At 50.7% G+C, this 15,528-nt stretch overlaps 2 protein-coding genes across 5 annotated transcripts in view; one reads left to right on the forward strand and one right to left on the reverse strand.

The window, feature by feature from the left end:
• LOC133361255 (adhesion G-protein coupled receptor F1-like) overlaps positions 1 to 15,009 on the reverse strand; it is a 45,510-nt gene extending 30,501 nt beyond the window's left edge. For 2 of the 4 annotated variants that reach the window (XM_061580157.1, XM_061580154.1), the window contains exons 1-3: positions 14,893 to 15,003; positions 12,519 to 12,700; positions 11,471 to 11,501 (exon numbers count right to left, since the gene is read on the reverse strand). In XM_061580157.1, coding sequence (XP_061436141.1) covers positions 11,471 to 11,501; positions 12,519 to 12,587 — 100 coding nt within the window. In that variant the 5' untranslated portion in view covers positions 12,588 to 12,700; positions 14,893 to 15,003. Of the gene's footprint in view, positions 1 to 11,470; positions 11,502 to 12,518; positions 12,701 to 14,892 lie in introns of all 4 variants that reach the window. The other 2 variants (XM_061580155.1, XM_061580156.1) reach the window with 2 other exon arrangements.
• Positions 1 to 15,528, forward strand: part of LOC133361317 (zinc finger protein 91-like) — a gene marked incomplete at its 3' end in the record, with an annotated part of 1,159,662 nt that overhangs the window by 957,752 nt on the left and 186,382 nt on the right. The gene's annotated exons all lie outside the window — the stretch shown is intronic.

Below are 15,528 nucleotides of genomic sequence, written 5' to 3' on the forward strand. Positions count from 1 at the left end.
AGACGATAGGTTCCCCAACCCCTGTCCAATAGAAACAGAGGCGTCAGTACTCCAATTGCCTGTAATTAGCCTGAAGGCCTTTTCAGGCGAATAATCAAGTCGAAATGTTGGTTAAAATGTGGCGCCTTTCTGCCATGAATCTGCCTCCCAAAATGCCATTACATTTGTAGGGGTTATTATGGGGAGAAGGGCAGACAGAAAACACAAGGGTGTCTGCACCCACACGCGGGTGTCTACATCCACGTCTGCATCCGTTAACCTGGGGGGCCATTTGGACGCTGTGATCCCCCATAACTCCACCCCTCGGAGGGGATTCCTATAAAAGGCGGGGAGCCAGAGAGCTTGGGGCCAGTGTGGAAGAAGCTTACCAGTGAAGTCTGAAGACCGGCAGAATAGGCCCTGGGACTCCCCTGTCTCGCTGCCCTTGTCAGGGCCGAGCAGGGCAAGCCAGTGGCGCGGCCCCAAGAGCTTCTGGACCTCTGCTCTTGTAAGAGCAAGGCCGGGTTAGCTGGGTGCCGGGATCCGTGCTTTACCAGGGCCGGATCAGATAACCTCCCATAGCACTATTAGAGGAGGACTGGGAATAGGACAGGGGAAATAGTGCTAGGGGTGTTATCCCATCTAGTACGGATGAAGGGGCCGTTACGCCTTCAAGTATTGTTACTGCCCTTGAGTTGAATAAAAGAGTGTGCCTCGACTCCGTCGTCAGTCTCCCTGGAACTCACTACATCTGGCATCAGAAGTGGTCGAAAGAATGGATACGAGACGGACAACTCATACCCAAGACCCCGGAGAGGACGACAGCTTGGGAGAGGCGGTGCAAGATATCGCCGCCGACGTACCTGGCCAACCGCTGCCGGCTCCACCACCAGCAGGGCAGTCGGAGAGAGCCGGGACGTTGGCTGATGAGTTGGCATTGGCCCACTCCCGATTGGCGGAGCTCCTATATGCAGCGGCCGCCACGCTGGAGCAGATAACCCGCCTGGGGCCGGGGGGAGCGGCGCGCCGTGAAGACGGACAGCGCCCGCCCAAAACTCCCGCCTTTGCGATGGGCCGGAGGCTTGAACTTCCCGCCACGGGTACAGTAGGAGCCGAGGGAGGGGCCCCAGCATGTCACGCGGGCAACGGGGCCCAACCAGCAAGCACCACGTCATCGGCGGGTCGCAGTGGCTACCTATCAGCGGTCGCCAGGTCCTCAACAGCGGACAACAGCACCGACCAAGCCGAAACCAACGCGTCACCGACGGCGCGACCTCCATTGGGGTCCGCCATTGCTCTCCATACTGTCCATGGAGACGGTACGGGTGCTGGGCGATCGTCGGAGACGGAGCCGACATTTCAGCAACGCCTGCCGGCCTTGCAGGAGTTCGTATCAAGCGGCGGCGATTGGAGTGGGTTTCAGCGCCGTTTCCTCGCCCACCAAGAGATGGCTGGGTGGACGGACAACGAGGCGCTGCGTGCTCTTCCGGCGATGCTGGATAGCGACGCCCTTGGCACCGTCACTGCTGCACCCAGGACGGCACGCTCCACACTGCGGTCGGTGCTTCAAGTGCTGGCCACGGTTTATGGGCCACCTTCCGACTGTCGCCAGCTTTTCTACGAGCGGCAGAGGGACGACAAGGAGTCACCACTCGCGTACCGCACGGCCCTGTTGGCGTTGGCGAAGGCGGCCTTCCTGCGCATGGACGAGGAAGGGGTGGACGCGATGGTGGCCAAAAAAATTCTGCTTTTGGCCGACGACTTCAACTTCGTCATCCTGGCGCAGGATGATGCGGACATGTCTTCATTGCGGGCTGCAAGGCACATCCATGCCAACCAAATTTCCCAACGGAGGAAGGCCAACAAGGCAGCTGCGGGACACACCGTTGCGGCAACCACCTCCGAATCTGAGGGGGTCTTCGCTGCGGGCTGTTCTGCGGGATGGCGGTCTGGCGGGCGACCGGCTCGTGGCTTCAGGATGCCGGGCTCCTCGACAGCGCGGGGTAAGAACTGGGGCTGAGGACGGCCCTCTTCAAAAGCCTCCACAACATCCTCTGGCAAGTCGTGGCACCCCACATGTTCGGCCTGCACGCACACCCACTTCTTTCTCACATGCCCTGATACACGATTATCGGGGTTCGGGTGCTGGTGCGTCGGGTCGCGGCTTGATGGGGAGGGCGCTCCAACCGGGCCAATGGTCCGAGTTGGCTCACCGTGTTGTGGCTGTGTCGGCGGGGTCGTCCGTTGTCACGGGGCACATTGATGGGGTGGAAGTACGGGTATTGATCGACACGGGAGCATCGGCGACTATCGTTTCCGATTTAATTTATAATATCCTGCCCGTTCAGAGTCGCCCGTTGCTCCCCGTCGACATACCGTGTTACGCTGCAAACGGGGGCTCGTTAGGTATCATCGGCCAAATTCGAGCGCAAATTTCTATCGGAGATATTAAATTATCTGGGCCGGTGTTGGTCTCCTCCTCTCTGGCAATTCCGTGCCTGTTGGGGACAGACTTTTTGGCCGAAATGCCTGTCAAAATTTTAATTGACCAGGGATGCATCAAACTTCTATCGGGCCGACGTATGACGTTCTTGCCCTCCACCCCTGCCTTGCGTACAGCCTGTGCAACGGTACAGGCGCTCGTTGCTCGAACGGTGCGCGTACCCCCAGGGGCACAGATGCTCGTGCCCCTGAGGTTGCATCGACCGATCGCTAAAGGGGTCTTGGACCAGGGCATTTTGCTGGGGCCGTCTAGGGCCGGGGTGAATGGGCCAGATTTGGTGACGGCCCAGACTATTGTTAAAGGGGATGAGGACCCGTTCATCACGGTCCTCAATGTCGGGACACGGACGGCTGTGGTTTCCCAAGGAACCGTGTTCGCACACGCGATTCCGGTACCTGCGGAAACGCCGATCATTGGCCAGGTGGCCACCGCTTCTCAGCCGCAACTGCAGTTAGACTATGACGAGGCACTTTGTGCTGAGACACCTGACCTATCTGACTCACAACGTGCTAAATTGCGTACCCTTTTGCGAGAATTTTCCGACGTCTTTAGTAAGCACAAATATTATATCGGATGTACAAAATTGCTGCGCCACCATATTGACACCGGTGACAACGCTCCTATCCGCCAAAATCCTTTTCTGTTAAGTCCCGCTGAAAAAAATCATGTCAAATCGGCTGTAGATGACATGCTGGCTTCTGACATTATTTCCCCCTCAACCAGCCCTTGGGGTGCACCCATAGTGTTGGTTAAAAAGCAGGATGGGTCCCTAAGGTTCTGCGTTGATTTTCGGCGTTTGAATAACATCTCGGTGGCCGATGCTTACCCGCTTCCTCGAATGGACGAATCTCTGGATGCCCTGGCTAGATCACGATTCTTCTCCACCTTGGATTTGCTGTCAGGCTTTTGGCAACTTCCTTTGGATGACGAATCGAAGCCCAAAACGGCTTTTCGAACACCGCACGGCCTCTTCCAACTTAATCGTTTGCCTATGGGGCTCCACTCAGCTCCCGCAATGTTCCAGCGCCTAATGGAATTGGTTCTCGCTGGCTTGCAATGGGAGGTCTGTTTGATTTACCTAGACGACATTTGAGGAACATCTTGATAGGCTTCGGGCCGTCTTTGTCAAAATGCGCGCAGCTAATTTGAAGTTTAAACCACAAAAGTGCCATTTGCTCCACGAATCTGTGAGATATTTGGGTCACATCGTCGGACGGTCAGGTATCTCAACCGATCCCGCCAAAACGCGTTGTGTCAGCTCCTGGCCGACTCCCACCTCGGTGGGGGAGGTTAGGAGCTTCATCGGTTTTGCTTCATATTACCGGCGGTTTGTCGCGGAGTTCGCTTCCATCGCTAAGCCGTTACTTGCCTTAACGGCAACAGGGGTGAAGTTTCATTGGGGGCCGGAAGAGGAGGCCGCCTTTAACTCTCTTCGTGACGCCTTGGTGGGGGCCCCGCCGTTGAGTTACCCCGATTTTTCTGTACCTTTCGTGCTCGACACGGATGCGAGCAATACGGGGATTGGGGGCGTGCTTTCCCAAGTTGTTGGTGGTGTGGAGCGTGTAGTGGCTTACGGTAGTAGAGTATTGTCTCCTGCCGAGCAAAGATACTGCATCACCCGCCGTGAACTGTTGGCTATTGTTTTCTTTATTCAACAGTACCGGCCATATCTGTACGGCCGGCATTTCACCGTCCATACAGATCATGCGGCATTGCAGTATGCCCTGCGTATTCACCAGCCATCGGGGCAATTATCCCGATGGCTGGAGATCATTCAGGATTTCGATTTCGAAACAACAATATCGCAAGGGGATTCGCCACACTAATGCCGATGCCCTGTCGCGCCTTCCGGCCACTTCGGATTGCACTTGTTTCTTGGGCTCGGGGTGTTGCAAATCTGCGAGCGACGACCAGGATCGGGTCCTTGCGGCCGCCGTTGAGACTCCTTCGAGCATTGGCCCTATTGAAATGGGAAGGAAGGATTCCCTACTGGGGTTGTCAGGTGCGGAGTGGGGGTGCCTCCAAATGGAGGATACTTCTCTCCTGGCGCTATGGCGTCGCGTGGGAGGATCCGGTCAGGGGAGGTCGGGCGTTGACTCATGGGGGTTGTGCCAGGGCCTCTTCATGCATTGGGATGGGACGATCCGCCACCACAGGCTGGTGGTGCCTTCCACGTTGAGGGGTAGGGCTGTATGGGCTGCTCATGAGCGACTCCTGCACCTGGGCACCCACAAAACCCTTGCCATGCTCCAGCTAATTTCTTTTGGCCGGGCATGGCAAGGGATGTGGACGATCTCTTGCAGTCTTGTACCCAGTGTGCTCAACGGAAGCGGCCAGCAAGGGGAGCCAGCCCACCGCTCCAATCTATTTCGGTCACCCGGGTTAATGAGCTTGTCGCTCTTGATATTTGGAGCCGTTTCCTTCCACGCCTAGGGGTAATAAGTACCTACTGGTTGGCGTGGAATATTTCACGCGATGGCCTATGGCTTGGCCCCTCGCCAACCAGGCAGCAGCAGCCGTTGCGGAGGCTTTTGTCCAGGGCTATGTCCTCGACAAGGGCGCTCCGGAACGATTGTTGACCGATCAGGGAAAGAACTTCACTAGTTCCCTTTTACACGAGGTGTGTGAGCTTCTCGGTACGAAGAAAATTCGTACTTCCCCTTACCACCCACAAACGGATGGGATGGTAGAACGCCTGCATAGGACTATTACGTCCATGCTGTCCCACCAGGTATCTGAGTCCCAAACCGATTGGGACCTTCAGATCCCGGGAGTTCTGGCAGCTTACAGGATGGCTCCTCATGCGGCGACCGGATTCTCGCCATTTTTTTTAATGTATGGCTGCGAAGTTGACCCGCCTGTCGCGACCCAGCTGAGAATTTCCACACCACACACTAAGTCCAAATTGGCTGACCATGTTAGATTTAATATCCTCAAGTTGGCTGAGGCACGGGAGGCGGCTATTCAAAACTCTGACTCTCGCCAGAAGGCGAATGAAAGGTTGCGATTGCGCCGGTCACACACGCACGAATGGCACCCGGGCGACAGAGCATGGCTACACTGTCCCCAGGTGCCATTGGCTACCTCGTCTAAGCTGTTGCGACCACGGAGGGGCCCCGTGGAAATTGTGCAGGTTGTGCGACCCCAATGTGTTCGCATTAAATGGGGGAAGCGTCGGTGGTTCGTCCACCCTTCACGGTTGAAGCCGTTCTTTGTGCCACATGCTTCCTTTCACAACTATGGCCGAACATGTGGGGGGTCCACTGACTCCTGGAGGGCGGGTTCACCACCAGCCTCTGATCCGCTGCTAACTGTTCCGCCTTCAGGGGTCCAAGGATTAACGCCCTCTTGGCCGCCAGACTCCCTCGAGGGGGTCAGCGCAGGCTCGTCCGAGAAGCCGGAGGGCCGTGCGCCTGAACTGTCAACACCCGCCGCCGGCCCGACCGGGTCGGGCCTTGTGACGGGCCCGCTGCACGGACTTGCGCCAAGATGCGCCGGTTGTTATGAGTTGCTTCCCGCGCGTGTTCCGCTGCCGTGGGGCTCGCTCACCTTTTTTTTTTTCTTTTGGGAGGGGGTGGGGAATCACACTGTACATATGTTTGCATGTTGGGGCTTGGGTATTTATAGGGGACCGTCGGTTGTGTGTTACCCTTGTTATTGTTACGGGGCACACACATGTTGACTGTGTTAAGTCTTTATTGTTGTTGGCTTTTGAGGGGTTTTGTTGCAGCCGGGACGGCTGCGGGCTGTACAGGGGGGGGTTATTACGGGGAGAAGGGCGGACAGAAAACACAAGGGTGTCTGCACCCACACACGGGTGTCTACATCCACGTCTGCATCCGTTAACCCTGGGGGGCCATGGAGGCGCTGTGATCCCCCATAACTCCACCCCTCGGAGGGGATTCCTATAAAAGGCGGGGAGCCAGAGAGCTCGGGGCCAGTGTGGAAGAAGCTTACCAGTGAAGTCTGAAGACCGGCAGAATAGGCCCTGGGACTCCCCTGTCTCGCTGCCCTTGTCAGGGCCGAGCAGGGCAAGCCAGTGGTGTGGCCCCAAGAGCTTCTGGACCTCTGCTCTTGTAAGAGCAAGGCCGGGTTAGCTGGGTGCCGGGATCCGTGCTTTACCAGGGCCGGATCAGATAGCCTCCCATAGCACTATTAGAGGAGGACTGGGAATAGGACAGGGGAAATAGTGCTAGGGGTGTTATCCCATCTAGTACGGGTGAAGGGGCCGTTACCCCTTCAAGTATTGTTACTGCCCTTGAGTTGAATATAAGAGTGTGCCTCAACTCCGTCGTCAGTCTCCCTGGAACTCACTACACATTTAACATGAAGAATTAAATAATTATCTTCAGTAAAAAAAATACAATAAAAAATTAGTTGTGGCTGTGATTAAACATGCTCTGATAATTATCAGAGCATGTTTGCTCACAGCCACATGCATAGTCTTTAAAAGAGAGTGATTGGTTTTACCCTTTTACCCTCTCTAGCAATAAAACCAAGCAGGATGTTTGGTGTTTGAACATCTTAACATCTTTCGGTGAAATTTCGATTTAAAGCTTTCGTGACTGCAGGGATTCATCTTCTTGGTTCTTTCGGTAAAGTCACGTAGAAGGGAAGTAATAAAATAATAAAAATAAAACATAATAAAACAATTCTCACGACGTTTCGGCCACAACGCAAGCAGCCGTCCTCAGGTGAAAACCAGGTCCGTCGAGGCGACAGAGTCTGAATGAAACAGCACACGGGCTTAGAGCATATATATAAGCTGGGCGCATTGACAAAGGAATTTGCATATCAACAGGAATTTAGCATATTTATGGGAAATGCAGGAATGTAATTAGTACTGCATATGCATGTGCATTATGCAGGATTAACAGCATCAAAGGGAGCTGCAGTTACTGCTGCTGCAGCAGTTGCTGCTGCTGCAGTTTCTGCTGCTGCTGCAGTTGCTGCTGCTGCACTTGCTGCTGCTGCTGCACTTGCTGCTGCTGCTGCACTTGCTGCCTTATCCATTTTAATATAACACTATGTATTATTCTACCCACCCTAATGTGTATCATACTGCTATATGTTTACTGTACAATTACGACACCATACATTACTCTGCACACTGCACCATGCCAGTGAGTGGAACGCGGTCTGAAAGTCACCGTTAACGTGAACACAATCAGTTAAGATCCGAAATGGTTTATTACGTCCTTCCAATGATTGCTAAGCCAGAATCCATCTTCTCGGTTGAAATTGTCTCTGTGTTTGTATATGTGGATCGCCTCATGAACGAATCTCTCATGATAGCCAGATGGCTTGCAGAGAACCTCTGTCTTGGAGAAGTCAATGTCATGTGAGCCCACTGAATTGTAACAGTGATCTGCCACGGCTGAGGTGTTTGTCCTACCGTGTTTCAGGTCTGCCTTATGTTCACGGATGCGGTCCGAGACATGTCGTTTGGTTTCTCCAATGTAACTGCTACCACAGAGGCAACTTAGTTTGTAGACGCCAGGGTACTGTATGTCTGGAACCACATCTTTTACAGACGGGACCAGATCACGGATTTTATGTACTGTGTTGAATCGGACCTGGATCTTGTGTTTAATCAGGATTTTGGAGATCTTTTTTTTTTTTTGTGACCCCAGCAATGTAGGGTAAGGTGATGGTCTTGAAAGGCTCCTCAACAGGATCCTTCTTGATGGTTGGAGTGATGGCTTTGCGGATTGTGTAGTCGGAGTAACCATTAGCCTTAAGAGCTTGGCGTACGTGTTTGAGTTCACTGGAAATGTGTTCATGGTCGGAGATGCATTGGGCTCTATGATATAGAGTCTTGATGAGGGAATTCTTCTGGGATGGATGGTGGTGGGAATCCGGTTTTAGATAAGCATCCGTGTGGGTGGCTTTCCTGTAGACAGAGTGGCTCATTGAACCATCAGGTCTCCTTTTGATTAGGACATCCAAAAAGGGTAGCTTGCCATCATTTTCGACTTCCATGGTGAATCTGATGGCTGGGTGTATGGAATTGATGTGGTCGAGAAATTGGTCTAGAGCAGGCCGGCCATGTGGCCAGATGACAAAAGTGTCGTCTACGTACCTCTTCCATAAGGTCGGGCGTAGAGTGGCAGTCTGGATGGCGTCCGTCTCAAATTTCTCCATGAAGATGTTGGCTACAACCGGAGATAGGGGGGAGCCCATTGGGGTGCCCTCAATTTGCTTGTAGAAGGTTCCATTCCAGGTGAAGTATGTATTGGTTACGCAGTGTCTCACCAGGGGGGGTACCCCAGCATTCAGTCCTTGATGAACCAAGTCTTCAATGATTGCGATGGTGTCAGGCACAGGCACCTTGGTGAACAAGGAAACCACATCAAAACTGACAAGCAGGTCGTCTGGGGACAGGGCAATCCCCTTGATTGTCGATACCAGGTCAGTAGAGTTTAGTACTGCAGAGGTGGTTTTTCCAGTGAAAGGCCGTAGGATTTCGGACAAAAAACGAGCCAGTTTGTAAGTGGGGGAGTTGATAGTAGAGACAATGGGACGAAGAGGTGTATCTTCTTTATGTATCTTTGGCAAGCCGTACAATCTTGGTGGCCTGGCTGCAGAAGGTTTCAACGAGAACTGTTTGGTCTGATCAATTAATGCGGTTGAAGCAGAAATGATGTTGTTGGTTTTGGAGACGAGGCTGTTGGTGGGGTCTCTTTTTATTTTTGTATAGCTGCCATCGTTGAGTAGTTCTTGAATTTTGTTGTTGTATTCTATTTTGTCCATGATGACAGTGGCATTGCCTTTGTCGGCTGAGAGGATGACAATGTCATCCCTCTTTTTTAATTGAGCTAATTCAAAACGCTCATCTTTGCTAATGTTGCTAGCTGGCATCTTAGCGTTTTTGAGGGTTACAGAGATTTCAGATCTTGCTACGTCTGCAGCGATGTGACTCAAGCCCTTGAGAGCTACATCTACTCGAGCAATTATATCATTAACTGGTATGTGTCTAGGTGTGACTGCAAAGTTTAGTCCTTTAGCTAAAACGGATTTCAAACCTTCAGAAATAGGACTGTTACTGCGATTAATTACGACTTTGTTAACATCTAGCTTTTCAATGTGTGGGTCCGGTTTCTTGTTTGAGAGGCGGTTGAATTTGGAAATCAAGTTGTCCTTACATTTAGTCGACATAGCGGCAGCTGAAGAGGCAGTCATTTTTTCCACATGTTCCCAATCCGATGTGGACATTGTTACACTCAAAGATAAGTGTGATTTGTAGAGTGTCTTGTCTAACTGATCTAGTTCGGTGCGCGTAAGTCTGATTTTCTCTGAGATAAGAGCTAAACTAGTTCTATACAGAATTCGTTTCGCATTAGAAGAAGTTACAGCAGCAGATGTTAGTGTAAATGCGTTTGGTATTACCTTAGAGTCGCGGCATCTCTTCAGAAAGGTGAGAGACTCGATTAGCTGAGCCTTCTTATCCCGGAGCTTGTTGAAGGATCTCAAAGTTATGTGGAAACCCTCCCCGTAGAGGCGGTTAAATTTCGATTTAAAGCTTTCGTGACTGCAGGGATTCATCTTCTTGGTTCTTTCGGTAAAATCACGTAGAAGGGAAGTAATAAAATAATAAAAATAAAACATAATAAAACAATTCTCACGACGTTTCGGCCACAACGCAAGCAGCCGTCCTCAGGTGAAAACCAGGTCCGTCGAGAAGGATCCTGTTGAGGAGCCTTTCAAGACCATCACCTTACCCTACATTGCTGGGGTCACAAAAAAGATCTCCAAAATCCTGATTAAACACAAGATCCAGGTCCGATTCAACACAGTACATAAAATCCGTGATCTGGTCCCGTCTGTAAAAGATGTGGTTCCAGACATACAGTACCCTGGCGTCTACAAACTAAGTTGCCTCTGTGGTAGCAGTTACATTGGAGAAACCAAACGACATGTCTCGGACCGCATCCGTGAACATAAGGCAGACCTGAAACACGGTAGGACAAACACCTCAGCCGTGGCAGATCACTGTTACAATTCAGTGGGCTCACATGACATTGACTTCTCCAAGACAGAGGTTCTCTGCAAGCCATCTGGCTATCATGAGAGATTCGTTCATGAGGCGATCCACATATACAAACACAGAGACAATTTCAACCGAGAAGATGGATTCTGGCTTAGCAATCATTGGAAGGACGTAATAAACCATTTCGGATCTTAACTGATTGTGTTCACGTTAACGGTGACTTTCAGACCGCGTTCCACTCACTGGCATGGTGCAGTGTGCAGAGTAATGTATGGTGTCGTAATTGTACAGTAAACATATAGCAGTATGATACACATTAGGGTGGGTAGAATAATACATAGTGTTATATTAAAATGGATAAGGCAGCAAGTGCAGCAGCAGCAGCAAGTGCAGCAGCAGCAGCAAGTGCAGCAGCAGCAACTGCAGCAGCAGCAGAAACTGCAGCAGCAGCAGCAACTGCTGCAGCAGCAGTAACTGCAGCTCCCTTTGATGCTGTTAATCCTGCATAATGCACATGCATATGCAGTACTAATTACATTCCTGCATTTCCCATAAATATGCTAAATTCCTGTTGATATGCAAATTCCTTTGTCAATGCGCCCAGCTTATATATATGCTCTAAGCCCGTGTGCTGTTTCATTCAGACTCTGTCGCCTCGACGGATCTGGTTTTCACCTGAGGACGGCTGCTTGCGTTGTGGCCGAAACGTCGTGAGAATTGTTTTATTATGTTTTATTTTTATTATTTTATTACTTCCCTTCTACGTGACTTTACCGAAAGAACCAAGAAGATCTTTCGGTGACTTTACCGAAAGAACCAAAGAGTATGGATTCCTGCAGTCACGAAAACTTCAAATCAAGATCTTAACATCTGCTGTATTGCAAGAAAGGGAAAAACACAATTTTATTTTAATACTTTGATACTTGCAAAAAAACATGTCCTGTAGATATGTTTCTGTAAGATTTTTGTTGAGTTACTTATATACCTTAATTACATACCTGTGTGCAGAGTAAAGACTTGTAATGGTATCTGAAAGAGAAAAGGACAGTTGTTAACGCATCAAAAATACATTTGATTGAGGTGTCCCATATGTCAGAGTGCTGAGGCCAGCCACCTTTGGTTATACCGGATTCTCACATGGAATTAGTTGATTTATCTCAGCCCAGTCACATAGAGACCCACATGCTTGCATAGAGACCCATAGACACAAACACAGAGACCCATAGAAATGCATTGGGCCACCCTGCACAATAATATCTCTAGATTTTCCTGACTTTTTGGCCACCTTGTATATATTTTTTCCAGTAGGTGAGTGGGTGGGCGAGTGAATGTGGGCGTGAGTGGATGAGTGGGTTAGTGGGTTAGTGAGTGAGTTTGTAAGTGGGTGGGTGAGTGAGTGGCCTAACTTTTGGGGGCCACCCTGCATAATAATAATAACCCTATGTGTCCTGACTTTTGAGCCACCATGTACATTAATGCCCCTATGTGTCCTGACTTTTGGGCCACCTATTGTAGCGAAACTGCTCATAGTCGATCCGACAGCCACATTGGGGTATCAATTCATCGAGGGTTAATCACTGCATTGATTCATTGCCAATCCATGGATCAAGTCATCCAATTGGTTAACATAGCTTCCCACAGAACGTGTTGATGGCAGACGGTGGTTAATGTTATGCAAACTCCGACCAAATGCACTAGTGAAGACGTAACTTATTGAATTTTTATTTCGTTATTACTATTCAAACGTATTCGTTTTATTTGTAAAATATTTATCATATGTGCATTATCATTATTAAGGCTATTACCGATACCCCAATGAAGCCCTCGAATATTGCTGTAGTAAAAAAGAGTGCTGTTGGTACGCAGCTCCATAGGAACGCTGTTATAATGACCCCATATTGCGCCGTTTCGTATAGCGCTTTGTTTACCAAGAACGAATTCTGAGCGCTATAGGCGGTACGCCTGTATATATTTTCCATTTAACGCCATAGTTTGACGAATGTAAGAAGTACGATCCATGATAACCAAGAGAGAGACTTCACTGACCATGAGCGTGAGCCCCAAGGAGATGATGTACGTCTTGAAGTGCCACGACTGGATTCCTCGAACCGTCATCGTGGATTCTATCGCTTCAGCTTCTCAATGGATCCGACCAGATTGTTAACTTCTTCACCGGTGATGGATATTGTGGTTGAGGTGGAAGTGGTGACCGTGATATGTGAACGGCTCTGCGAAGAGAAATATTCAGCACCATTCAAGACGTGATTCATCAATCGGCTAGAGCCTCCAGTAAGACATGCGGCTTCTGTGTGTGGGGCAAACCACTCCCTGACTCCTTCCCATCTCATCGAATGTATCCTGTCTATATGTATATATAGCGCCTTATTCCAAAGTGCTTTACAACAATTATACAACTTTTACATAAACCAGCTATAGCCTCCAATAAATCACGTGACTCCTGTGTAGCCACCCCGACTCTGAACTCCTCCCCACCATCCACCCACTTTGAAAAGAGACGATGTTCTTCCTCCTCCCTCGTGCAGCTTCCTTCTGCTACTCGTTCCTTCCTCCCCTCTCTCCTCCCTCTCTTCCCTCACCTTATCATCACCTCTCATCATCCCCGATAAATATTGGGCAAGCCATTCCTCCTCCTCCATCAACCCCGCCATCTCTCTCCTCCCTCCTGACTGGGTAGGTGGGTGAGTGGGTGGCAGGGTGGGTGGGTGAGTGAATGGGTGGGCGAGTGAGTGAGTGGCTCAGTGATTTAGTGTGTGAGTGGGTGGGGTGGGTGAGTGGGTCGGTGGCTGGATGGGTGAGTAAGTGGATGGTTGGGTGAGTGAGTGGCTGAGTGGGTGGGTGGGTAAGTGTGCGACTAAGTATCTGACTGAGAGTGTGGGTGAGGGAAAGAGCGGGTGATTGATTGAGTGTGTGGGTGAGTGAGTCACGAAGCTGGGCATCTGAATTCAATGACAGGCCACGGCTAACGTCAGTGGTGAGCGACACACGAACCCAAACCTTCACCACCCCCTACTCTCAAACCTCGCACTGACCAGCGTGGTGAAGTATAGTCAGTCACCCTGTCGCCTCCCTGCTCCCTCCCCCTCGACCCCACTTCCCCCACTATGACCAATAAGGGTCGCCGCGGTGGCTAGGAGATGTTGTCTCCCTCGCCTGGTATACAGGAAGTCGTGGGTTTATCCCAACCTTGACAATGCCAGCTGTATATTTGGAGTCTGCGTCTCTCTCTCTCTCCAGGTCCTCCGGTTTTTCCCTCCACATTGAGGATTAACGTCACTGCGTTGATAAATCCCCGATGATGATGATGATGAGCCACTTCTTTGAGATATCATTTGTGCCAAGGTCACTTCTAAAACATTTAAATAGTTCAGTTTTAGTCTAACAGCCAGCAGTACATATTTGCAATACAGACAAAAACGAAATCCCCGTTTAGCCTTAACATACTGTTTGGAGCAAATGCTGTTCACGAGCAGCACTTATGAATTCTGGCATTGCACACAAGGGGGTGGGTGGCCAGAACTACACCGCACCAGGTACCCATTTTAGGTTGAGTCGACCTAGGGGAGGCTCCAGGACACCTTCAGCCACTCACCCACCCACTCACCCATCCACTCACCCACAAAGACCAAAATAAAGATCCCCCCGTAAAGCCTCAACAGATTGTAGGGGCAAGTGCTGTTAGCGAGCACTCTATGAAGGCCGGCATGGCACACGAGGGGGTGGGTGGCCAGTACCACGTCCGACCGCCTTTGTCTCCTCAGTGGCGATGTTTACACATCGCACCAGGTACTCATTTGAGGCTGAGTCAACCTGGGGGAGGCCCAGGAACGGTTCAGATAATCGTCACTGGTCATTTGAGGCTGAGTCAACCTAGGGGAGGCCCAGGATCGGTTCAGATAATCGTCACTGGTGTTGGGCGTGAACGGGAATCGAACTCGGGTTGCCGGGTTTGTAGTGCAGCGCGCTAACCGCTCCACTACCGCACCCACTCACTCACCTACTCACTTACCCACGCACTGACCCACTCACTCACCCACCAGCTCACATACTCACTCACCCACTCACTCACCCACCAACTCACACACTCACTCACGCACTCACTCACCAACTCATTCACTCACCAACCCACCAACTCACCCACCAACTCACTCATCAACTCACTCATCAACCCACTCACCCACTCACTCACTCACCTACCCACCAAACCACACACTCACTCAATCCACTCGCTCACCCACCCATTCTCTCACCCACTCACTCACTCACCCACCCACCAACTCACCCACTCACCCACCAACTCGCTCATCAACCCACTCACCCACCAACCCACTCACTCACCTACCCACCAAACCACACACTGACCCACTCACTCACCCACCCACCAACTCACACACGTACTCACCTGCTCACTCACTCGCCCACTCACTCGTTCGCCTTGTTGTCCGCAGACAAGCTGCGGCTGACCCCAAGCACGTTGCACTGATCCGTGACGTTACTTACCTCTGTTCCACAGACCCACAGTCTCTTCGGGTCGTGCTCTGTGATTGGTCAGGAAAGAGATAAAGGCAGTTTGTGGTTGCTTTGTTGGGTATGTTAATTGGAATGTGGTGTGGTAATAGTTGCGTCCTTTTCTCTCTATGAGCAGTAAAACTAAAGCGACAAAATAGTTTTCTTTTACCAGGTGAGGCCCACTGTAAGCTATGTAACTATTTTTCAGAAACGACATGGCTATCACAAATTCAAGCTGTGAACGCATTTTGATTTAAAATGTGGAAGCGAAAATCAGAGGACCCAAAAAATAATCCACATGACCATGGGGAGATAGAGAGAGATGCAAACTCCAAATATACAGCAGGTGTCAGGGCTGGGATCGAATCGACGACCTCCTGCTTACCTGGCGAGGTAGTTAACATCTCCGAGCCAACGTGGCCGTGTTGAGTCTATGGGCGTGCATGCATGTACGGGCCGTCATCGACTTACGAACATCCGACTTACGAACATGAATACGTACGAACCAGCTTCCATGAAATATAAACAT

This window comes from Lethenteron reissneri, chromosome 72, assembly GCF_015708825.2.
Source record: "Lethenteron reissneri isolate LAM-NWPU_2019-01 chromosome 72, ASM1570882v1, whole genome shotgun sequence".
Classification (NCBI taxonomy): domain Eukaryota; kingdom Metazoa; phylum Chordata; class Hyperoartia; order Petromyzontiformes; family Petromyzontidae; genus Lethenteron; species Lethenteron reissneri.